The sequence below is a fragment of the Myotis daubentonii genome, chromosome 9 (genome assembly GCF_963259705.1).
Source record: "Myotis daubentonii chromosome 9, mMyoDau2.1, whole genome shotgun sequence".
In the NCBI taxonomy this organism is placed as follows: Eukaryota; Metazoa; Chordata; class Mammalia; order Chiroptera; family Vespertilionidae; genus Myotis; species Myotis daubentonii.
In genome coordinates, this window is record NC_081848.1 from 81,958,279 (window position 1) to 81,979,619 (window position 21,341).

At 61.4% G+C, this 21,341-nt stretch overlaps 4 protein-coding genes across 11 annotated transcripts; 1 reads left to right on the top strand and 3 right to left on the bottom strand.

The window, feature by feature from the left end:
• Window positions 1–199: 199 nt before the first annotated feature.
• On the bottom strand, window positions 200–3,563 carry DNAJC4 (DnaJ heat shock protein family (Hsp40) member C4). Of its 4 annotated transcripts, XM_059710274.1 has the most exons (7): window positions 3,520–3,563; window positions 3,098–3,199; window positions 2,078–2,171; window positions 1,441–1,625; window positions 1,192–1,356; window positions 465–551; window positions 200–375 (listed from the first exon to the last, which is right to left on the bottom strand). In XM_059710274.1, the coding sequence occupies exons 2-7, from the start codon at window positions 3,181–3,183 to the stop codon at window positions 288–290; spliced, it is 705 nt and encodes a 234-aa protein (XP_059566257.1). In that variant the 5' UTR covers window positions 3,184–3,199; window positions 3,520–3,563; the 3' UTR covers window positions 200–287. The 4 variants fall into 4 exon arrangements, with proteins under 4 accessions (XP_059566257.1, XP_059566260.1, XP_059566259.1 ...); XM_059710277.1 differs by lacking the exon at window positions 3,520–3,563 and having other exon boundaries at window positions 1,192–1,353; window positions 1,462–1,625; window positions 3,098–3,510; XM_059710276.1 differs by lacking the exon at window positions 3,520–3,563 and having other exon boundaries at window positions 1,462–1,625; window positions 3,098–3,510.
• A 485-nt stretch (window positions 3,564–4,048) lies between these two features.
• Window positions 4,049–6,126, bottom strand: NUDT22 (nudix hydrolase 22). The gene is made up of 5 exons (XM_059710915.1): window positions 5,647–6,126; window positions 5,210–5,311; window positions 4,691–4,788; window positions 4,458–4,551; window positions 4,049–4,150 (listed from the first exon to the last, which is right to left on the bottom strand). Exons 1-5 carry the CDS (start codon window positions 6,124–6,126, stop codon window positions 4,049–4,051), a joined length of 876 nt encoding a protein of 291 aa, XP_059566898.1.
• Window positions 5,195–8,928, top strand: TRPT1 (tRNA phosphotransferase 1). 5 transcript variants are annotated; one of them, XM_059710266.1, is made up of 8 exons: window positions 5,196–6,487; window positions 6,819–6,944; window positions 7,063–7,144; window positions 7,843–8,012; window positions 8,101–8,275; window positions 8,466–8,522; window positions 8,597–8,707; window positions 8,816–8,928. In XM_059710266.1, exons 1-8 carry the CDS (start codon window positions 6,125–6,127, stop codon window positions 8,905–8,907), a joined length of 1,176 nt encoding a protein of 391 aa, XP_059566249.1. In that variant the 5' UTR covers window positions 5,196–6,124; the 3' UTR covers window positions 8,908–8,928. The 5 variants fall into 5 exon arrangements, 4 of the variants coding, with proteins under 4 accessions (XP_059566251.1, XP_059566249.1, XP_059566250.1 ...); XM_059710267.1 differs by having other exon boundaries at window positions 5,197–6,487; window positions 6,819–6,899; XM_059710269.1 differs by lacking the exon at window positions 5,196–6,487 and adding an exon at window positions 6,495–6,646 and having other exon boundaries at window positions 6,819–6,899.
• FERMT3 (FERM domain containing kindlin 3) lies at window positions 8,892–21,328 on the bottom strand. Its single transcript, XM_059710260.1, has 15 exons — window positions 20,884–21,328; window positions 20,119–20,291; window positions 17,739–17,972; window positions 17,409–17,528; window positions 17,132–17,300; window positions 16,821–16,923; window positions 12,102–12,209; window positions 11,806–11,940; window positions 11,685–11,734; window positions 11,468–11,592; window positions 11,208–11,314; window positions 10,881–11,114; window positions 10,416–10,540; window positions 9,551–9,692; window positions 8,892–9,448 (listed from the first exon to the last, which is right to left on the bottom strand). Exons 2-15 carry the CDS (start codon window positions 20,276–20,278, stop codon window positions 9,269–9,271), a joined length of 1,992 nt encoding a protein of 663 aa, XP_059566243.1. The 5' UTR covers window positions 20,279–20,291; window positions 20,884–21,328; the 3' UTR covers window positions 8,892–9,268.
• Between the last annotated feature and the right edge of the window lie 13 nt (window positions 21,329–21,341).

Here is a 21,341-nt window from a genome sequence, read left to right on the forward strand (position 1 = left end):
CTCCCCACCCGGCCCGGGCAGGGGCGGGGCGGGGGCGGAGGGGCGAGGCCGCCCGCAGGCCCGCCCCCTCCACACACCCCCTCCCGCGGCAGCAGGGGAAAGGGGACGCACCGCCCCGGGGGCCGGGCTCGGGGGCGGGCGTGGTCCGGAGGAGTGGCCGGGGTTGGGGGTGCGGGGCCTTAAGGAGGGAGCCGGACCGGAAGGCTGAGAATCACTTTATTGCACGAGTTTGGGGTGGGGGGAGTCCCGAGAGGGAACACACAGCAGGCTCCGTCCGGGTGAGAGGCTCAGGGGGGCATGATTCCTGGGCCTGGGGGGGGCTCGGGCGGTGGCTGCAGCTGCTGCCTCTGCTGCTGGAGCCTGGCTCTGTTGGCCCTGCAGGAGACAGCACCGGGCGGTTGGCACAGGGACCCTAGAGGTGGGCCAGGACAGTGAAGAGGGGGCAGGGTAGAGCAGGGACAGACCTGGCTCGGGCCCGAGTGTCATTGTAGATGGTTGTGATGATCCGATCCTTTTCATCCATGAAGCTACGGTGCATCTGCTCTAGCTTCCTGCAAGGGGGTTACAATGAACTAGGGGTCCCCCAAACCCTACTGTCCCCCACTCTAGGGTGTCAGTGCTTTCTATCTGTGGGAACCTCAGCCTAACTGCCTGTGCTTGGTGAGGAGAGCAGTACAGAGTAGCCAGGCTTGTCCAGAGTCCAGTGGCCACCCAGGCCCCTGGCTATCGGGCTGAAGGTGGTGACCACAGCACTGAACATCGGGTGGCACTCTAAGAGCTCGGAAGGGGCTGTGTGTCTAACGCCATCACTGAGCTAGGCCGGATGTCAGTGGGCGCTGCCTCCGTGTACCAGTGCTGTGGAACCTGTGTCACGGCATGCACGAGAGAGGCGGGGAGAGAGCTGACTGCCAAACAAGCGAGGAGAGCCGCTGGGGAGGCAGTTACAATGCATTTCTCTTGTGCATGATTGTGGTTGGCTCCACCACTCCCTGGTCGTCGGCACCAAAGATTTACATGCAAATTATAAAAAACAAAATAAACTGAAAATGACGTGAGCCCTTAGTGAAGAGCTGCCTTTGCTAAGGAAAAAGAGGCTCCGGAGACCTACTTCATACCGTTCTTAGCTTGAGAGACACAGGAGAGGTGTGGGTGGCTGACCCCCTGCCCGCCCTCGGGGAAAGGCCGGAGCACCTGAAGGCGACGTAGTGCAGGCCCATGCCTGCCAGCATGATCAGGAGGCAGTACCCCAGCACCCGCTGGTTGTGTCTATACTGCTGCCGCCTCGACTCTGGTCTCTGAGGCCTCACACCGTGAAACTGGGCCCAGTATTGTGCATTGGGGGGTTCCCAGGAGCTGCTGGGAAGGAGATAAAGAGACAGTGTGGGGAAGAGGCTCCCCAGGAGATTTGGAGGAGGAGAAGCAAATTGCAAAATATTGTACCTATGTGCCTGATGGGCAGACCTGGGAGGGGCGGCGGCTCCTGGAGGCTTTGGAGGAGTTGCTGAGCGGAGCTGTTGGTCGTAGTTCCGGCGGCTCTGCTCCCGGCTGAGCACTTGGTATGCTTCACTCAGCTCCACAAAGCGGCTGTGCAGGGCTGGGTTCCCGGGGTCCCGGTCAGGGTGCAGCTGAGGTGAAGCAGGACTCCCCTCATCTCCCTTCCCATGCTCCTCCCCAGGACCCATCTCGATAACATCCACCCACAAGGGCTCAAATCATTCCCAGAGGCCCTGTCTGGACAGTGACCTTACCTCTCAGGCCCTCAGGCTGGCCACCGCACCAGAAAGCCCGGGTCAGGAAGCACTCCGCCTCCCTCCCCACCTGCTGCCTACCTCTCACTAGATGCGCTGGCCCGAGCAGGCAGGTCAAGAAAAACAAGCCCAGCCCCTCAGACAGGACCCCTGGCTTTCCTCACACCCTGCCCGGCCTCTGCCCGGCGGGCACTTCCCCCTCCCTATGCACGCTGAGGGAAGGTGGTGCCAGCCAGAGCGAGCCCCTCAGCTCCATTCCTGGGAATGTGACGTGTGCCCCATCTGGCTCAGAATTCCCCTCCCACCTCCCTGCCTCGGACCACTGGTACCTCTTTGGACTTGGAGAAGAAAGCTCGTTTAACTTCTTCGGTGCTGGCACCAGGATGTACCCCCAGCAGCTCATAGTAGTTTCTGGGACCAGACCTGTGGAGAGAGGCCACAACCTATAGGGGCTAAGGCAACACAGAAGATACCTCTTCCTTACCCATCCCAGCCCCGCTGGTCACACCCTTCAACTCAGCAACCAGGAGCTGAGGGGCTGAAGCAGGTGCTGAGGGGGACCCATCTCCCACCCAAGTACTAACCAGGCCCACCCCTGCTTAGCTTCCGAGATCAGGCTCATCAGGGTGGTATGGCCGGAGAGGGGAGACCTATCTCCAAACAACCCCTCCTGTCCAGTGTTTGGGGGCTGGTGCAGATCAGACCAGAGGTGCCTCAACATGTGGTCCTCAGGCTCCTTGTGTCAGAAACTGCCGAAAAGCTTGTTTTAAAAAAGGTTCCTGAGCCCATCTCATTCCAGAGCAGGACCCAGGAATCTGCATTTCTTGTTTCCAAAAACCCACAACCACGCGGGTTGGAATCAGCGATGCTCCACACCCACAGGGGTTGTGGAAAGAGCATTGGCTTTGGCTTGGGCCCAAACGCCGAATCTGCCGCGTAACTCTCGCTGCACCACCTGGGCGGTCGTCCCTTCATCTAATGATGGTTCTCAACCTTCTGGCCCTTTAAATACAGTTCCTCATGTTGTGACCCAACCATAAAATTATTTTCGTTGCTGCTTCATAACTGTGATGTTGCTACTGTTATGAATCGTCATGTAAGTATCTGATATGCAGGATGGTCTTAGGCGACCCCTGTGAAAGAATCGTTCGACCGCCAAAGGGGTCGCGACCCACAGGTTGAGAACCGCTGGTTCTAATCCTCAGCGGTGCCACGGCAGGGAAGGTGCGAGTCCCCGAGACGAGGCTGGGAGGCACCTGCCTCCCAGTTCCTAACGATCTCAGCACCTGGGGCCTCAACAAACACCCCCGGGACCTCGGGAAGGCACCGGCCCCCGGCGACCGACTCACCGCTGCCGGGCGGCCTCTGCGAAGAGCCGGGTGGGAGGGCTGCGGGGCCACAGCCGACAAAGGCACGGGGGCAGCAGGGGCAGCATGGCGGCGAGAGGACAGCTGGTGGAAGGAGGCCACAAGGAGAGTGCATGGGGACCAGACTGCGAGCACCCCGGGGGCGGGGGGACGGGGCCCGGCCCCCATCACCGGCGAAGGAAAGCTGGAGCAGGCCCGGAGGACCCAAGCGCAGGTGGGGCCTCCTTGCTCCAGCCCAGACCCCAGCGCCCGGGACCTGTCCTGGCCAGAACCCGGCCCTTCCCCACACCGGCCTCGACGTCTGGACAGCCAGCCGCGAGCTCGGAGACCCCCCTGCCCAACCCGGGAGCCTGGGGGGCGGGCGAAGGAGGAGCCACGCCGAGCCCCGCCTCCGCTATACTCACGGCCGCCGCCATTTCCTGCGCCGACTTAGGGCCCACCCCACGCCCTCATTGGCTTAGACGCCAAGGCCACGCCCACCACGCCGAAAGGGCGCTGCCCCGCCCCCGTAACCCATTGGCCTGTGACACCTCGGGCCCGCCCCCGGAGGGCGGAGCCAGGGACGCGCTGAGAGGTGCGGGCATCGACCCGGAAGCGGGCGGCACCGAGCTGACATTTAGGGAGGCTCTTGGCCCAGCTGTCGTCGCACGAACATGGCTGTCACGCCGCTTTGCAGGGAAACACTTTTCACAGAGCAGTTTCCATCCCATAGTCGACCCGGACCCTCGGCCCTCAGCCCAGCTGGCAGAGGGCAGAACTGAGGCTGGGCTTTCTTTTTCCCTCGTCACTTGTCCTGTCTCTCACCCACCCAGGCTCCCCCAGCGGCCCCTCTCCGCCTCGTGGAAACAGCATATGTCAACGGAATCCAAGAATAAAGTCCTTTATTGTCCTTGGAGCTAGCTGTGGTGGTAGGGCTGCGGACCCGAGGGCGACTCAGGTGGGGCGTCCCTGGCCGCGGTTGTAGAGGAAGATGGCGCCTTTGGCGGACGGGCAGAGCTCGGCCCACATTTCAGTCTCCTGCAGCCTCCTCACCCTCTGTGGGGAGGCAGAGATGCAGACGTCTAGCTGTCAGGGCTCTTGCAGGAGCTGTGCCCAGAGCCCCTGAGCCTCAGAGCCTTCTGCACCGTACAGCCCCCATTGAGACATGTAAAGAGGCTGAACAGGTCCCTGGCCCCCTCCCGTGGGCCTCGGGCATCCCCAGTGAGGCCTGTGGCTCTGGAGAAAAGCTCTGAGAGATTTGGGAGCCCCGTCTGACCTCCCCGCCCCCACAGACATGCATCACCAGGCCTCTGCAAGTCCCAAGCCCAGCTCCTAGGCCAAGCCAGACATTGCCACCTCGCACCTGTGTCTCCACAAAGATAATGCCCGTGGACTCGTGGGCCTCCGGTCCCCCACTCATGTAGTGCTTCCTCACCTGCTCAGAAGTCAGGCTGCACCTGGGTAAGACATGGGGATGGCCTGCTGGGTGCCCAGTCCCAGGAGGGTCCCTGTGGAGCCCCAGCTGCCTCAGCCATGCCCCTCAACCCACACCACCTACCCCAGGACCCAGGACCCTGTCCCCCAGAGCTCACTCACTGGACGTAGAACTCGGCACTGGCACGGCCCGCACTGGTCTCATTGCGTGCGATGCCCAGTAACAGCGGTTGGCTCAGGGTGAGCAGTGGCAGGTTCACCTGGGGCCAGGTCCCACCTGTCAGTGCTCGCTGCCCACAGCCCTGCCCCTCTCCGTGGAGACACGCATGCATTGCCCTTGTGTAGCATTTTACAGATGGGAAAACCAGACCAGAGATTAAATAATTTGCCCAGAGTCCCCAAGGAAAACCGATCAATCAGCTTCCAGTTACTTCTCTTTTCAGCAAACCTGGGTGGCGTAGGCAAGACCTTTACAGTGTTCCCATGGTAAAGAGAAAGAACTTGAGGGGCACAGAGATGAGGGCTAGGATTCCACTCCAGCACGCCCAACTGCAGAGCCAAGTTCCTCCCTCAACGTCTCATGCCTGCAGACCCTCCCACCAGCCCAGATCCAGGTTGATTCTGGCATGTTCTACCACCTCCCTCCCAGCCCCCGACCCCGTCCTGGCCACCCTCACTCACCTCATCACTTATCTCCTGGAGGACACTGGAGAAGAGCTCACGCACCACCAGCTCCCCCGGGAGGTCCTTGTGCAGGGGGACCTTGTCACCAGGGCACAGGGCCTGGGAGAGGTGAGGCTCAGCTCCTGCCCCCACGTCTTCCAGCCCTGCCTCCCCCGATACTCCCGGCCCCGAGGGCCTGTCTGTGTACGGTGTAAGAGTGCTGGTGGCCCCTGACCCAGGCCCTCCTTTTCCAGGTGGGCAACCAGAGTCCTGCTGGGTCCTAGCCCCCATCCCCTCGCTCCTCACAGATCTGGGGGAGGGTCCGTGAGGAGGCTGAAGGGTGGCCTTGAGCAGAGACCTTCACAAGTACCAGGCCAACTCCTCCTCTGAGGGATGAGGAAACAACGCTGAGCTGTCTGGGTCTTGGTGCCTTTGCACCCAGCCTGGCATCTCACCTGAGGCTCAGGGTGCCCACCAGGCACGTCCACCAGCCCAGGGGCTTCAGCCACCCGCTGAGAGCGGCGCAGGAAGACGAGAAAGTCATCGGCGGTGGCCAGGGCGGCACCCACCCCCAGGGGGTCTGCCAGGTAGGCTTGCTTGTTACCCCAGTCGGCAGCCCCCTGCTGCCGCAGCCAGGCAGCTGAGCTGGCCCAGTTGGTGCCCAGGAAGTCTCGGTAGGAAGTCAGGCCCAAGTGCAGGAGCAGCTGTGGCCCCCGCGAGCCAGCGGGCGCCAGGGACGCGGAGTGCAGGCGGAACTTGGGAGCATCAAACAGCCAGGGCTGGGCCTGGAGCCGGCTCTCCCAGGCAGCAGCGATGGCTCTGTCCCCTCCTGGCAATGGGCGACGGTCGTAGGCCGGGCTCACCTCAGCCCGAACTTGATCCTCGGGCAGCCCGCCCGGGGGGCACTGCAGCAGCAGAGACACCTCGGGGTCCATGGTCTGGACAGGGCAGCTCCGGGTAAGGTCACAGTTTGCACCCCCCTGGGCAGTAAAGTGTCTTATCATCCAGCAGGCGCCCGAGACTCCAGCTGCCAGGCGTCCCAGGGACTCCCGGGCACCCCTACCACCCGAGGCCCTGAGTCCAGTCCCCCCTAATGTCCACGTCTCCCAAACCCAGGGGTCAGGGACCCCTCCCAGGGTGCAGAAGCTCCAGCCTCGGCGGGTACTCACCGCCGCTCCGGCCCGCAGGCCCCGCCCCTTTCCCCGAGCGGAAGTGCCCGCCCCTCCTGCCCTGGCTTCTCATTGGCCAGCGTCGGGGCCCGGGGCCCGCGGTGCTGCCGCTCCGCCTGGGGAGTCGGTGAGTTCGCTCGTCCGTCTGGCCCTCCCGCATCTTCCGCCCCGGGATCCGGGATCCGGGACGCCGGCCCCGCCTCCCCGGGCCCGAGCCTGACCCGCGAGCCCGGAGCGCGGGGCTCGGCTCACCGGGGCCCCGTGGTTGACAGTGTGACCTGGGCAGGTCTTGCCTGCTGGGCCTCGGTGTCCCGCCTGCACCAGGGTTGGGGTGGAACGCGAATCAGTGCGCTGAATATGCCCCGGTCCCAGCGCTCCCGTCCCGAGGCTGTGGCTTTCCGGGCGAGTTGGAGTCATGCGAGGTCCTTAACAGTCCCCACTTGCCACTGCGCCCCCAGGTTTGGGCCATGAACTCTGGGGAGAGGAAGCTGGAAGCAGCAGGGCCCAGAGGCAGAAGGGCTCGCAGGCCCCGGGAACAGGTGCGCCCCTGCCACCCTCACTCCCCATGCCCGGTGGAAGGGGCGGTAAGGGATCCGAGCCCTGGCTCCCTGGGAAATGCCGGTGGGGGGTCTGGGGGTCGGGTGGGGTGGTGGTGGTGGTGGTGTCATACGGGCACCAGGAGCCACCTCTGAACTCTTACAGGACCGCGACGTGCAGCTGTCCAAGGCTCTGTCCTATGCCCTGCGCCACGGGGCCCTGAAGCTGGGGCTGGCCATGGGGGCCGGTAAGTGAGGGTCTGGGAGGCTGCGGTAGAGGGGGCTCCAGCGCAGGGAGCAGGGCCAGCCTGCCTGTGACTGCTCTCCCCCAGGGCTCCCTCCACAGCCCCATAGGGCAGGGCACACAGGCCGCACCCCTCCATTTACCGGGAAGACCCTGAGCCCAGTATCATTTCTGGGGCAAACCCGGGGAGGAGCCTCTTTCGGCCAGGCCTGCGACCCAAAAACATCCCAAAGGTGGGCACAGGGTGGGGGGATGGCGGGGCAAGTGAGGCTTATGGAGTACCACTTTGAGTCAAGTACTGTGCTAAAGGCGTCACTTTATCTTTTAAAAAAAATATATTTGTATTGATTTCAGAGAGGAAGGGAGAGGGAGAGAGAGAGATAGAAACATCAATGATGAGAGAGAATGATGGACCGGCTGCCGCCTGCACATCCCGCACTGGGGATCGAGCCCGCAACCCAAGCATGTGCCTTGACTGGAATTGAACCCAGGACCCTTCAGTCCGCAGGCCGGCGCTCTATCCACTGAGCAACACCAGCCAGGACAGGGTCACTTTATCTTTGTGACCCTCTATGAGGCAGATGCTATTCCCTTGAACCCTTGTGATCCCCAAGCCCAGGCTCTGCTCTGGTTGTGTCTCCCCTGTGAGCTCTGGCTCAGGCCCGAGCAAGTTCAACTCCTGAGCTCCCCGTCTGCCCGCAGGCGGCTTTGTGCCCCTGGGCGCCCTCCTGCAGCTGCCCCAGTTCCGCAGCTTCTCAGCGGAAGATGTGCAGCGTGTGGTGGACACCAATGGGAAGCAGCGGTTCGCCCTGCAGCCAGGGGACCCCAGCACCGGCCCTCTCATCCGGGCCAATCAGGGTCACTCCCTGCAGGTGGGGCTAACGGGACACGTGGGAGAGCCAGGTGGGACCCCTGCCTGTAAGGGGGTCTCACTGCTGGCCATCCCCCCGCCTGTGCCAGGTACCTGAGTTGGAGCTGATGCCCCTGGAGACCCCGCAGGACCTGCCCCCGATGCTGGTCCATGGCACATTCTGGCAGCACTGGCCCTCCATCCGGCTCAAGGGCCTGTCCTGCCGCGGAAGGACTCACATCCACTTGGCCACAGGACTGCCTGGGGACCCTGGTGTCATCAGTGGTCAGTATCCCCGCCCCCAGCTACTCCCACCCACTCTCTCCTCCCAGGTCCCTCCAGAGGTCCAAAGCCACCCCATACCCTGTATGCAGCAGTACCTCCTTTTCCTCACTGAGTCCAGGACCCCAGCCTGCCCGTGTTTGATAACTGCAACCCCAGATGCCCCAGGCCCCAGCTCCAGTTGTCCCTACAGGCATGCGGCCAAACTGCCAAGTGGCCGTGTTCATCAACGGGCCCCTGGCCCTGGCAGGTGAGTGCGGATGTAGCAGGGCTGCCCTAGGCCTTCAGAGAGGGCCTGAGTCACAGCTCTGGCTCTGTCTGCAGATGGAATCCCCTTCCTCCGCTCTGTGAACGGGGTGATCCTGACTCCCGGAAACGCTGATGGCTTCCTGCTTCCCAAGTACTTCAAGGAGGCCCTGCAGCTACGGCCTACCCGTGAGAACCTCCACGCCACCCTGTTCTTTGTGTCTGAAGCCTGTGTCCTCTGCCAACCCCAGGCTGACTTAGGTCTCCCTTTCTCTAACCAAGTCCTCTCGATCTCAGGAAAACCCCTCTCCTTGGCTGGTGATGAAGAGACAGAGTGTCAGAGTGGCCCCCAGCACAGCTCCAGAGGAAGAAGGATGAGCCAACAATAAAATATTTATTAAAAAAGGAAATGTAAAAAGATAAAAGAAAATCCTCCAGTTTGAATCCATCAGTTATCATTCTGTGGCTGCAGCTAGCCTTCCTGTGGGCTCAGGGACTACAACCAGGCCAGGGGTGCTGCTTCCGGCCACTCAGACGAGGGAAGGGAGGTGCTGCAGAGCTCAGGACCGCCCTCCCCAGCCGGGGGGATGCAGAGTCTGGCCCACCGGGTCCCTGGCCTGCACAAAGCCAGTGACAGTGCGGATGTGCCCAGCTCGGTGCGTGGAGAGGGTGTGGGCAGTGAGTCCCAGCGAGTGTGGGCTTAGGAGTGGCCATGGCGGTGGTGAGTGGTACAGGGCAGTAAGACGGGCCTCAGAAGGCCTCGTGGCCGCCTGTGAGCTGCAGGAAGAGGTCCTCGTCCAGCTCCTCCCCTCGGGCCCGCTCCCGCGTTGACAGGAAAATGTAGCCCCCTATGTACTCGTGCACAATGCGGCAGCTGGCAGACACGCAGCTGAAAGCCACGTTGATGTGTTCGTCAAACTCGATGGCCACCTGCGGGGCGGGCAGTCGGAGGGGTTGGTGGGGTGGAATAGGGAGCACCCCGGCCCTGCCCCGCTGGGTCTGGCCCGGCCCCCCCCCCTCACGCGGGCCCACCTGCCGGATGTCCCAGTTGACATTCCACTGGCGCATGTTGCTGAAGCGCCAGGTCTTGACCACGTCGCCCACGGCCAGGTCGATGCGGATCAGTCGGTTGTTGGCAATGCCCAGGATCTCATCTTTCCTGCTGCCCTTGAACCTGGTCCCCAGGAGGACAGATGTGAGCAAGCCCCCCCCCCATCCCCCCCTCCCCGCGGCCCGGCGCCTGCCCAGACAGCCTGGTGCAGTGCTCAGGAGTGGGTTGTGCAAGGAAGTCATTTAGGCTCTCTGGGCCTCAAGTTCCTCATCTGGAAAGTGGGAGTTAACCAATGCAATAATTATAATAACGTTTAGCAGCGTCAGCAAATACTCTATGCCTTTAAATAACTTTTTTTGCCTGGCTGGCGTGGCTCAGTGGTTGAGCTTCTAACTATGAACCAGGAAGTCACAGTTCGATTCCCAGTCAGGGCATATACCCAGTAGGAGGCGTGCAGGAGGCAGCCGATCCATGATTTTCTCTCATCATTGATGTTTCTCTCTCTCTCTCTCCTCCCTTCCTCTCTGAAACCAATAAAAAATATTTATCTACATGAGTAACTTTTTTGTATCATCTGTTGCCTCGATCATATCTTCGCAGGCTTGGGAATGGGCAGGGGCACTCCCAGTCCCGGCAGACCAGCTCCCAGCAGTCGGGAGAGGGAAGGGTCCGCAGCAGAGCCGGGACGGAGCTGGTCTCCTGTTCTCCTGGCCTGCTCTCTCTCTGTGTTTGCTGTGGGGGTGCAGGATGGGTGGGGCACAGGGGGTGCCCTCAGTCAGCTCTGCCCACAGAGACCAGGAAGGGAGGTTCAGGGTGAGGATGGAGAGGACCGGCTGGGGCTCTTACTTGACTATGAAGTAGGAGATACCGAAGTCAGGCAGGGACTGCCAGGCCTGGATGAAGCGCAGCTGGGCCTCCGACAGGGGGAGCTGGGCCACGTTCTGGTGGGCTTCCAGGATCCGGGGGGTGAGCTGTGGGGCCACACTGGTGAGGGGCATCCAACGTCCCCGCGGCCCCCTGGCTGCCCCCACCAGCTGAGCTAGGGCAGGGGCAGTGCCCACTGTGCGCCCCCAGAGTGCACCCTCTCACCGCTCATCACCTATGAGCTGAGCCAGGCCCAGAGGTGGACATGGGCAGCTGGACCGTGCCCCCCTCTCTCTGGGAGGGGACCAGCGCACTGTCTCAGGGACGCGGGGGGGAGAGGAATGAGTGAGCACATGGCTTTGCAGGGGAAAGCTCGGTGGAGGTCCCGGGGCCCGAGGTGGCCAGGTAAACGCTGTGGCCATTCCCACTGCCCACGCCCTCTGGCACCTGTTTGGCCTTGAACTTGCGCTGGAAGCGGGGGGCGACCAGGCCGTATGGGTTGAGGCCCTCCGCGGAGGCGTCCGGGCCCTGGGGCTGGCTGCCCGGGCCCCCGGTGCCCGCCCGCTGCAGGCTGAGGAAAGCCAGGATGCCCTGCACCTCGCTGGCGTAGCTGCTGTCCGCCATGGTGCGGCCCTTGGAGGCCAGGCGGCAGCCGGCCATCCAGCGGGCGTACTGCTGCTCCTGGGGGGGGAGGGGCTGGTCAGGGCCTGGCCGGGCTCTGGGTCAGCCCGCTGCCCCTCCCGCCTCCGCCCGGCCCGGGCCCTGCGGCCTCACATCCTGGCACCGCAGGTAGAGCTCACTCATGCCCTCAGGCGAGGGCACCAGGAGTTTGATGCAGAATTTCTGGCCGGAGACGTTGACATCCGGGACCACCTCACAGCCTGGCGGGAGAAGGGCCGGGTTAGAAGGCCGGAGAGGGGACCCGGCCGGAGAGGCCCCGGGGCCAGTGCCCGCGGCGCAGCGGCCTGCGCACCGGGCGTCCTCCCTGGCACTCGGAGGAACGGGGGTGCACCCCCAGCCAGCCCCTCACTCGCCCTTGAGGTTGAGCTGCTGAATGGGGTCCCCCGGGGCTTCGTCCTGGCTCTTGTAGTAGGACAGCGTGGTCTCCTTGAACACCACCCAGTGCTGGCGGTACCCTTTCAGGGTCAGCTTCCGGGGCCTGAGGGAGGGACGGGGTCAGGGGCCACCTTCCTCCTCTCTCCACGCTGCCCCCCGCCCCCTGCGGGGCTGCCAACTCTGCCCCCCACTCACCGCAAGATGCGGAGGTGGTCCTTCAGCTCCGGGATGGCGGTGAGGCTGTCCTGGGGAGGAGAGGAGTCAGCGGGCCTGGCTCCGGCTTGACCCTGACCCGCCCTGACCGAGCCCCTCTCACCAGCACATCCGTGCGCGCCGAGCCCTCCAGCTTCACCTCCAGGTTGCTCAGGGCGGCGTCGAGGTCGTCCAGCCCCGGGTCCGCGCCCGTGGGCTCACTCGCCTCCCCGCTCTGCGACAGCTTGTTGATGTGGTACTGGGTGGGGCGCATGGCCAGGGCAGGCTCAATGGGCAGCCCATCCGCCCAGCCCGGCCCTGAGCTGGGCTTCCCTGGAGCTGGGGCCCCCACCTGGAGGACCCTTTCTGCCCCGGGCCTGGCCTGCACCCCTGCCACCCCGGGCCCCGGCCGCCTGGCACCTGCAGGGCTGCGAACACCATCATCTCCTCCTCGGTGCAGTCAATCTCCTCCAGCAGCAGGTCCCACCGCGCCTGCTCGTACAGCTGGGTCAGCCGCACCGGGTCTGTCTGCAGCCGTGGGGGGTTCGGGGGGGTGGGTTGGTCGGGTGTCAAGTGCCCTGAGCACCCTGGGCCCAGCCCCTGGAGCCTCAGCCCTCAGCCCTGCCCTCGGTGCTGTGGCAGCTCGCTGAGCGGCCCCACATGGGCAGACAATCCCAACCCAGCCTCACAGCCTGCCTGCCCCATCGGCCCAGGTGACTGGCACCTTTCCCCCTCGGAACTTTTGCTGAGGGCAGAAGGGGGACCGAGTAAACCAATCAATAAATAGGTAAAGTGATCCAAGAGTGTGATAAGAGCTATAAACAAAACAGCTGCCAGAAAAGAAGAGAAAAGAAAAGAAAAGAAAAGAAAAGAAAAGAAAAGAAAAGAAAAGGAAAGAAAAAGAAAAGTAAACAGCTGCCAAGGGTGGGCTCAGTCACGCCCCCATTGGGAGGTGTGCAAGAGGCAGCTGATCAATGTTTCTCATTGATGTTTCTTTCTTTCTCCCTCTCCCTGCCCCTCTCTCTAAAAAATAAATAAAAACATTTAAAAAAGATGTTAATTGTACAAGAAATACAAATCAAAGTATATTAAAATTAGGAACTTTACCAAAATAAGCCATTACTGTGCTCGCTTTGGCAGGACATATATAAAATTAACCATTAGGAGAATGAAAAGGCAAGGCTCAGAGTGGAAAAATATATTCATATTGATCTGACAAGGTGCTCATATACCAAATACGTACAGAACTACAAAGCAGTATGAAAAAGACAGGGAAGTCAACATAAAAATTGGGGGAAAAACTTGAACAGAAACTTCACAGAAGAGGATTTCCAAGTGGCTAAGGGCCAAATGAAAAAGGGCTCAGCTTGATTAGTCCTCAGGGAAATGTAAATTAAAGCCACATAAAAAGCAGGTCCCTGGTTGTTTGGGATCAGGTGTGGGAGGAGGAATGGCTACAAGTGGGCACTAGAGAACTTTGTGGGTGACGGAAATGTTCTAAAATTGGACTGTGGTGACAGTTACTAAAAATAACCAAACTGAATGCTTACAATGGGTGCCTTTTATGGTACCCAGACAGCGCCTAGAGAATCATATCTCAGTAAAGCTGTTTTGAAAAACATATAAATAAGAACCCAGATGAGGGACCTTTACGCACCTACCAGAATGGCCACAGTGGAGAAGACGGGAAATGCCACGGCTGGTGAGGCTGTGGAACCACCCTGCTGAGGGGTGTCAGTTGGTACAACCACTTTGGAAAGCTGTTTACCTACCACAGTGTCTGCCCTGGGACCCAGCAATTCCGCTCTGGGAATGCACCCTACAGAAATGTGTACCTGGCCCTGGCTGGGTAGCTCAGTGGGTTAGAGCATCGTCCCCATACACCAAGGTTGCAGGTTCAATCCCCAGTCAGGGCTCATACAAGAGGCAACCAATGAATGCATCAATAAGTGGAATAACAATTCCCTCTCTAAAATCAATCAATATATAACTTAAAAAAAAAGTTAACTTCCCCATTTCTTAAAAAAAGAAATGTGTACTTATTTCACCAAAAGACATATGAAATGTCATAGTATCCGTGTTCTTTTTTTTTTTTAATATATTTTTTATTGGTTTCAGAGAGGAAGGGAGAGGGAGACAGAAACATCAATGATGAGACGGAGTCATTGAATGGCTGCTTCCTGCACGCCCCCTACTGGGGATCGAGCCCACAACCCAGGCCTGGGCCCTTGACCAGAATCAAACTGGGGACCCTTCAGTCTGCTGGCCGACGCTCTAGCCACTGAGCCAAACCAGCTAAAGCTGTTGCTGTTTTACAAACCTACCAGGACTATTTAACTCTTTAAGATATCCTATATTACTTTAACAAAAATTTAATTAAAAAGATACACAAAAAGAACAACGAAGACCAAATGGATTTTAGATATTAGGCAACAGACCACATGGAGCAGCGATCCCTGAAAAGGGTAAAAGGTGACTCCCACAATCGCCCCACCCGACGTCCTGGGGAGTTTCTAGGCTGCGGCGCGGGGAGGAGGCCCCACACGCAGCTCAGCATCACCCCTGAGCGAGGAGACGTAGCTGAAAGCCAGGGAGTCCGGGGCAGCCAGAGTCACAGGACAGAGGACTGGAGAGGGGACAGTGCCTGCACTGAGAGAGCCTGGGGGTCAGCAGGGGGCTCCTCTGGAGTCCTGAGCTGAGACTGATGAGAGTGTGTGTGTAAGGCCATGACCCGCGGCTGGGTGGGCACACCCACATTCCTAACAGCCAGGCGGAGAGCTCGCGTCATCCATGGCACGTCAGATGCTAAAAGCCGTTCCCTTTGTGGGGAAGTTAGCCCTGGATTAAAGGCTGCGCTGGTCCTGTCATTAATAGTCAAGCCTTGGAAGGACCAAACTGCTCCCAAACATCTTCACTTCCTCCCCAAACAAATTGTATGAATATTGAGAGGGCTGCCCTGGCTGGTTTGGCTCACTGGACAGAGCATCAGGCGATGAGATGTTCGAACATGGGTTGTGATGGTCGCACAACTCTGCGAATAGACTGAAAGCCATTGGCCTGTACACTTCAAATGGACAAATTATATGATATATAAGAGTTATTTCTCAGCGCAGCCTCGTCATCACCACAGCAACAAGTTCGACCATGTAGTGTGGGCTTTGGCATGTGGAGAAGTGAAAGGCGATACCAGGAGGGAAAGGGAAGTACCCTGGTGTGAGGTTCTCAGACTCCGTGTGAAGCAGTAATATTACTAGACGGTAATGGTATATGTGTGCTAGTCCCAGCCGGGATGGCTCAGTGGATAGAGCCTTGGCCTTGGGATTGAAGGGTCCCAGGTTCGATTCTGGTCAAGGGCACAGGCCTGGGTTGTAGGCTCGATCCCCAGCGTGGGGCGTACAGGAGGCAGCTGATCAATGATTCTCTCTGATCATTGATGTTTCTACCTCTCTCTCCCTTTCCCTTCCTCTCTGAAATCAATAAAAATATTTTAAAAAATAGTATCTGTGTGATAACCCCTAAAACAATGGCTGAAAAAAAAGCATAGCTAATAAGCTACTCCAATAGAGATAAAATGGGATATGAAAATTACTCAATCCAAGAGGGTGGGAGAGGCAAGGGAAGGAGATGAGCACGCCCCCAGGGCGGAAGGGGCTGGGAGGGAGGCGGTGGTGAGGCTGAGGAACTGGGTGGGGGGAGGGTGGGGAGGGTGGGAGGGGGGCATTGAGGTCACAGTGGGCAGGGCCAGATCCGGCTGGGCCTCGGGAATGGCAGCTGGGACCAGAGGCAGCCACAGCAGCCTTTGGCCGGTCCCAGGCGCGAGGTGACCTAACCTGTGTTGGCAAGTTCATTCCTGAGCTGTGTGGAGGTGGGAGGCCCTGGGAGGCCCGGAGAGAGTGATGGCCGGACAAAGAGACAAGAGAAGAGCGGCGGGCTTGGGCTTCAGTTGGAGGGAGGACCAGCAGGACACCCGAGGGACAGTGGGGGGGGGGGCCCAGAGTCCCGCTGCCCGCAGGGCCGGACGGGCCTATGCAGGTACCTGAGCAGAGGTGGCCACTTGGACACGCGAGTCTAGAGCTCGGGGGAGAGAAGTGGGGTGGCTATAAAGAGCACGCAGACAACACTTAAATCCGTAAGACTGGGGATTCCTGGGAGAAGGGGTGAGAGGAGGAGGCAGGGATGGAGCCGGGGCTCACCAACTCCCAGCGGCCGCGGAGGAGGGAAGGGTGGCTGAGGAGCCGGCAGGGCAGCGGGAGACACGGCGCTTGGGGGTCACGAGTGGCTGAGAAACACGTGGGCAGGAAGTGAGCAGCGCACAGACAGACAGACAGACAGACGGACGAGGCAGGGCGCCTCAGCAGGTGCTCTCTGCGCGGAGGGGACGCAGACACCAGGACAGATTTGGAGGAGGAGAAGGGGACCAGCGAGCACCCAGGAAAGGCGGGGAACCAGGAGACAGGATTCCGGGGAGAAGGGACACGCCACCCCAAGGCTCTGCAGACAGCGGCCCTGGTTAGAAGTTCCTCAGTGAAGCGGGCAGAGAAGTGGGCGGAGGGAGGGCCTGGGGTGGCCAGTGGCGACAGGAGGACCGGAGCCGGGGGGGGGGGGGGGGGGCGGGGGGGGGCGGGGGGGGAGACAGGCGCACTGGCACGGCGCAGCGCTGCCTCCTCCCGGAGGTCTTCCCGGAGCCCGAGCAGGCTTCCCAGGTGCACACACCACTGTCTGCACCAGTGACGGCGAACCTATGACACGCGTGTCAGAGGTGACACGCGAACTCATTTCTTTGGTTGATTTTTCTTTGTTAGATGGCATTTAAATATGTAAAATAAATATCAAAAATATAAGTCTTTGTTTTACTACGGTTGCAAATATCAAAAAATGTCTCTATGTGACACGGCACCAGAGTTAAGTTAGGGTTTTTCAAAATGCTGACGCGCCGAGCTCCAAAGGCTCACCATCACTGGTCTACACGGATGTGGGGTCATTATCTCCCCGATGCCCTCGCGTCCGCCCAGGCCCAGAGTTCATGAACGGGTGCGGATGGACAAATGGACAGAGAGACAGACGCTGACAAGTCTCGGAGACCCCTGGCCCTAGGTCCCAGGTCTCACGGACCCAGCCCCCGCCCCCCGCCCGGCCCACCTTGGGGTCCAGGTCGAAGAAGCTGTAGTACTTGAAGCGCAGCCAGAGCATGTCCCCGGCCTTGATGTCCTGCTGCATGAGGCACCGCGACGAGTCCAGCCACCTGGCGGCGAGGCAGGGGTCAGGGCTGAGCCGGGACAGCGCTGGGGCGGGTGGGGGCTGGGCAGGGGCTTGGGGGCGAGCACACACATATAGGGAAGGCCTGGGAACAGGAGGCATGGATCTGGGGTGAGCAGGACACAGAGGGTGGGAGCCCGGGGAGCGGGGGCACCACAGGGACGTGGCCCAGGAGCAGCCGGCAGGCGGGGCACCTGCTGTGCAGCTGGGTCTTGTCCAGCAGGGAGCTGGGCCGAGGCAGGCGCTGCAGCAGGAGGGGGTCGGGCGGCGGCTGAGGCCGGCTCAGCATGTGGTAGCAGGCCTCCGTCTGGGCGCTGTCGGAGAAGTGGGCTGGCATCCCCCGGAACAGCGCAGGTGCCATGCCTGGAGGGCAGGTGGGGGTCAACCAGGCCCGGCCCCCCCCCCCCCCGTCCCAGGCCTCCTGGGCCCGCCCCCTGCACCCCGCCCCTGGCCCCCCCAGGCGGTGCTCACCCCCAGCCAGGACGACCTTGGTCAAGTCATAGACCTCCTCCTCCGGCTCCTTCTCCTTCTTCTTCTTCTCCTTCCTCTCAGGAGCCCGGAGCAGGGACAGCTCTTCAGGGTGCCGGATGCCTGCGGGAGCTGGGGCCTCAGCGGGGACCACCCCCCCGCCATGGCCTCCAGCCCCCTCCCCACATGGGCACTTTGGGGCAGGCCAGCCCTCCAGGCAGGATGGGGACCAGGGTGGCAAGGACAACATGACAGTAGCTGGGCCTGTAAAGGGAGGGGACCAGCCCCCCTGCAGGACCCTTGCAGGGGGACAGGGCAGGGGGGGGGACTCACTGAGGAGGCGGCAGATGGCGGCCACAGCCTGGAAGAGGGGCTGGGAGAAGCTGGCTCGGAGGCGCAGAGCTCGGCGATTGGGCAGCCGCAGGAGGATGGGCCGGTGCTGGGGCCCGAAGAAGAGGCGGGCGTCAGCCAGGATGCCGTACTTATCCAGCGTCCAGTGGGTCTGCAGCAGCCACTGCTTCTTCTGCTCCCACCAGATGGCGTGGTCCGACCAGTCCTGCTTGCGATCTGCGGCCGGGAAGCAGGGGCGGGTGAACCTCAGCCTGGAAGGCCTCCCCCAGCGCTGGGCACAGCCTGGGATTCAGAGGCCTGAGGCTATGTGCCCTCCCCTGCCCAGGCCCAGGGCAGGGCCAGGCTGTCAGTCCCACCTCCACAGCCCGCCCTCCTGTCCGTCCTCAGTGCCGACCACCACGGGAGGCTGGCCCCTGCCTCCGCCCACCCCCACCCGAGGGACCTGCCAAACGTCAGCCCTTGCCCGACAGTCCCTGTGTGGTGCCCGCCGCCTCCAGGGGAGTCCGGCGGCCGTATGACGGCCTGTAGCGCTCCAGGAGTGCCCCCCCTCCCGGCCCTCCGGCCTAGGTGCCCAGGTCAGAGCGCTCCTGCCTGACCTCGGCTGGCCTCCCTCCTCCCTGCTGGGGCCCCTCTCCTGACTCAGGAGGGGGCTTCTCCTGTGAGCCCCCTCCCAGGCGGGGGGCAACCTCTCCTGGCCCAGGCCCCACGCTGGCTCCCGTGCTGCCCCACACTCAGCAGCCGCCACGCTCCAGGCGGCCAGGGGCTGGCGCGGCCCCGCTCAGTGGAGCGCGAGGAGTGTCTGAGGCCCTAGGGCCAGTGGTCGGCAAACTCATTAGTCAACAGAGCCAAATATCAACAGAACAACGACTGAAATTTCTTTTGAGAGCCAAATTTTTTAAACTATATAGGTAGGTACATTGTTATTAACTTAACTAGGGTGCTCCTAAGCTGGCCTTTGCTAAAAACGTCCTCCATCTGATTGAGGTACGTTCGCTGAGGTCGACCCCTTCCAACTCTCCCATCCACACTCGTCTCGTATACTTGTTTCAGATAGGCGAGTGCGGATGGGAGAGTTGGAAGGGGTCGACCTCAGCGAACGTACCTCAAAACAATGTACCTCCCCCGCGCTGCGCCGCGTCTCCCGTCGACCGACCGACCGACACCCCCCACTTCTTCTAATGCCACTTCTTCTAACACCACTTTTTCAAGATAGACTCGCCCAGGCTGAAAACCGACTTCTGCGCATGGGCCACGAAGTTTCAATCGCACTGTACGTGCACGCCCGCACGTGGTAATTTGTGGAAGAGCCACACTCAAGGGGCCAAAGAGCCGCACGTGGCTCCCGAGCTGCGGTTTGCCGACCACTGCCCTAGGGGATGAGCAGGGACAGGAGGGTGGGCACAATGTCCCCATTTCAAGGACTCGGAGCTGAAGGACTGCCTCAGGGAGCCCTGCAGTGGGTGGAGGAGTGGCTTCCGTCTGTCTGTCTCCCTGTGTAGGCCTCTGGCTTTGCCATGTGCTGTGCCTGAAGGCCAATCAAGTCTTCACTGCTCAGCCCTGGCTCCCCCCACCCTGCCTGCTGCCGGCTCCTGAGGGACCCCCTGTTCCCAACTTTTGCTTCCACAGCCTCCTTGGGCCCTGCCTTCGGGAAGCGCCCTCACACCTCAGTCTTTTGGCCGAGCTGTCCTGGGGCCCTGGCCTGTCCCGCTGACCTCCCTCCCAGGAGGCACGTGGTTGGTTGGCTGGGTCTGAGGAGGCCCACGCACCCCGCCCGCAGGCCACATGGCCCCCGGCTGGGCGATCACAGGCCTGCTGTCCAGCCCTGGCTATCGGGGTGTGCCTACCGCCCTCCAGGAAGGGCAGTGCGCACCCCAGCAGGGAAAGGTGATGGATGTCACTGCCCTGCTCCTTTCAATGGCTGAGACCACAGACTGCTCTGCTGCAACTTCCTGTGGGGGCAGGGCCTTCCCACCCAGGCTGCGCCTCACCAGCCTGTGAGGGCTTCCAGCCTGTGAGGGCTTCCGCCTGGGGAGGAGGTGTGGGAGCGGAGCGGGCGGGCTCCCTCTGACCCCCCGTGTGACCCTCCCTCAGTCCAGGCGAGGCCCCTGGAAGTGGAGGAATGGAGGATGTGGCCAGGCCTGCTCCTTGGGGACTTAGCAGAACCAGCTGGAGTGGGAGGGAGCGAGGGAGGGAGGGAAGACAGTGGGAGAGGGGAAGTGGGGGAAATGTCTTTTTTGGAACCAAATGATTAAGCTGGTGCCTGAGTCACGGTGACACCGTTATCTGTCGAGGCTGTGCAGCGGGACGCAGGGGAGCCACCCGCGGTGCTGAGGTCAGCACAGGGCACAGGGCGGGCACTCACTGATCTCCTCCACGATCTTCAGGAGCACCCCGCCGATGTGCGACTCCCCCGTGACCCGGAGGGTGACCGACTCAGCCTCGGGATCCTCCTCTCCCACAAACACCCGCAGCTCCCAGGACGAGTCGATGTAGTCCCCGGTGGCCGTCTTCATGCCCGCCATGGCTGCGGTGGCTCTACAGCGGGTGGGGAGGAAGCAAAGTGGGCAAGGCGCTGGGCCTGGTAGGCGGCCTGGGTTCAAGTTGAAGAGGCCCCACGTTGCCCTGGACAGGTGTGTGTGTGTGTGTGTGTGTGTGTGTGTGTGTGTGTGTGTGTGTAACCCGCAGGCCAGTACACCATGGCAACAGCGAGACACGGAGTGCTGAGTTGTTCCAGGCAAACCTCAGACCTTCTCGTCATCACCATGGTTAAGCTGCAAGGACCCTCGGAGACCATGTGGTCCAACCCACTCCCATCTTACAGATGGGAAGGTTGAGGCTCAGTAAAGAGTAAGAGGGGGCTCACTTAAGAGCACCCCGCTTAATGGCAGAGCTGGCACAACCTCCATCTGCTTTCCTAGTTCACACTCACCCCAAGCCCACACGGGCAAGCTGCCACCCTGGAGATGGTTGTAAACCCAGGTCAGAGAATAATTCCAATCCTGGCCCGAAGGTGAGATCCGAACATCCCAGCCCAGCCCGCCTCTCTAGGAAAGTGCGGGCTGCGGCCTGGAGAAGGCCATGGGCCGGGGCTGGGGAGGAGGGCGGGGAGGAGAGGGGCAAATCTTACCTTGCCTGCAAGAGGCTGGGGCTGCAGGCGGAGCGTTGGAGTGTGAGCCAGCCCTGGCCTCAGCCCGCACACCTGCAGACGACTGGGTGCCTCCTTCTCCTCCGCTTTCTCTTTGGAGCTTCCTTCAGAGGGCAGCCCTGGCCTCTTACACAGGGCGGGCTCTGCCCCTCCCCAGGGCGGGCTGGTGGCTCTGGGTTCAGGAAGCAAACTGTCAGCCACTGCTGAGGGCTACAGGGTGGCCCCGCCTTGGCTCTGAGTGAGCACAGGAAGCGAGCGAGGAGTGAGGCTGGTCGACCCAACGCCACAAAAGGGTCCCCTCGCGGGGAGGGTTGCTCCGTTCAAGAGAAGCCATCAATTTGTGCTCATGGCCAGGCCCCTGTTGGAAGGGCCCCAGCTTGTCCTGCCTGCAAGGGGCTGGGGCTGCAGGTGGGGGGTTGGAGTGTGAGCCAGTCCTGGCC

What these genes read in the sequence shown, in the direction of transcription:
- DNAJC4 (XM_059710274.1), bottom strand. Translation starts at nt 3,183, where the DNA reads ATGCTGCCCCTGCTGCCCCCGTGCCTTTGTCGGCTGTGGCCCCGCAGC. An exon ending in CTGCACTACGTCGCCTTCAG is followed by an intron (nt 552 to 1,191) that starts GTGCTCCGGCCT and finishes ACCCCCTTGCAG; the next exon opens with GAAGCTAGAGCAGATGCACC. An exon ending in GACACTCGGGCCCGAGCCAG is followed by an intron (nt 376 to 464) that starts GTCTGTCCCTGC and finishes TGTCTCCTGCAG; the next exon opens with GGCCAACAGAGCCAGGCTCC.
- TRPT1 (XM_059710266.1), top strand. Translation starts at nt 6,125, where the DNA reads ATGGTCTGGACAGGGCAGCTCCGGGTAAGGTCACAGTTTGCACCCCCC. An exon ending in CCGCTCCGCCTGGGGAGTCG is followed by an intron (nt 6,488 to 6,818) that starts GTGAGTTCGCTC and finishes CTGCGCCCCCAG; the next exon opens with GTTTGGGCCATGAACTCTGG. An exon ending in GGGGCTGGCCATGGGGGCCG is followed by an intron (nt 7,145 to 7,842) that starts GTAAGTGAGGGT and finishes GTCTGCCCGCAG; the next exon opens with GCGGCTTTGTGCCCCTGGGC.
- NUDT22 (XM_059710915.1), bottom strand. Translation starts at nt 6,126, where the DNA reads ATGGACCCCGAGGTGTCTCTGCTGCTGCAGTGCCCCCCGGGCGGGCTG. An exon ending in AGTGCCGAGTTCTACGTCCA is followed by an intron (nt 4,552 to 4,690) that starts GTGAGTGAGCTC and finishes TGTCTTACCCAG; the next exon opens with GTGCAGCCTGACTTCTGAGC. An exon ending in TTATCTTTGTGGAGACACAG is followed by an intron (nt 4,151 to 4,457) that starts GTGCGAGGTGGC and finishes GCCTCCCCACAG; the next exon opens with AGGGTGAGGAGGCTGCAGGA.
- FERMT3 (XM_059710260.1), bottom strand. Translation starts at nt 20,278, where the DNA reads ATGGCGGGCATGAAGACGGCCACCGGGGACTACATCGACTCGTCCTGG. An exon ending in ATCTCCTACTTCATAGTCAA is followed by an intron (nt 9,693 to 10,415) that starts GTAAGAGCCCCA and finishes CCTGGGGACCAG; the next exon opens with GTTCAAGGGCAGCAGGAAAG. An exon ending in TCAACTGGGACATCCGGCAG is followed by an intron (nt 9,449 to 9,550) that starts GTGGGCCCGCGT and finishes CCCGCCCCGCAG; the next exon opens with GTGGCCATCGAGTTTGACGA.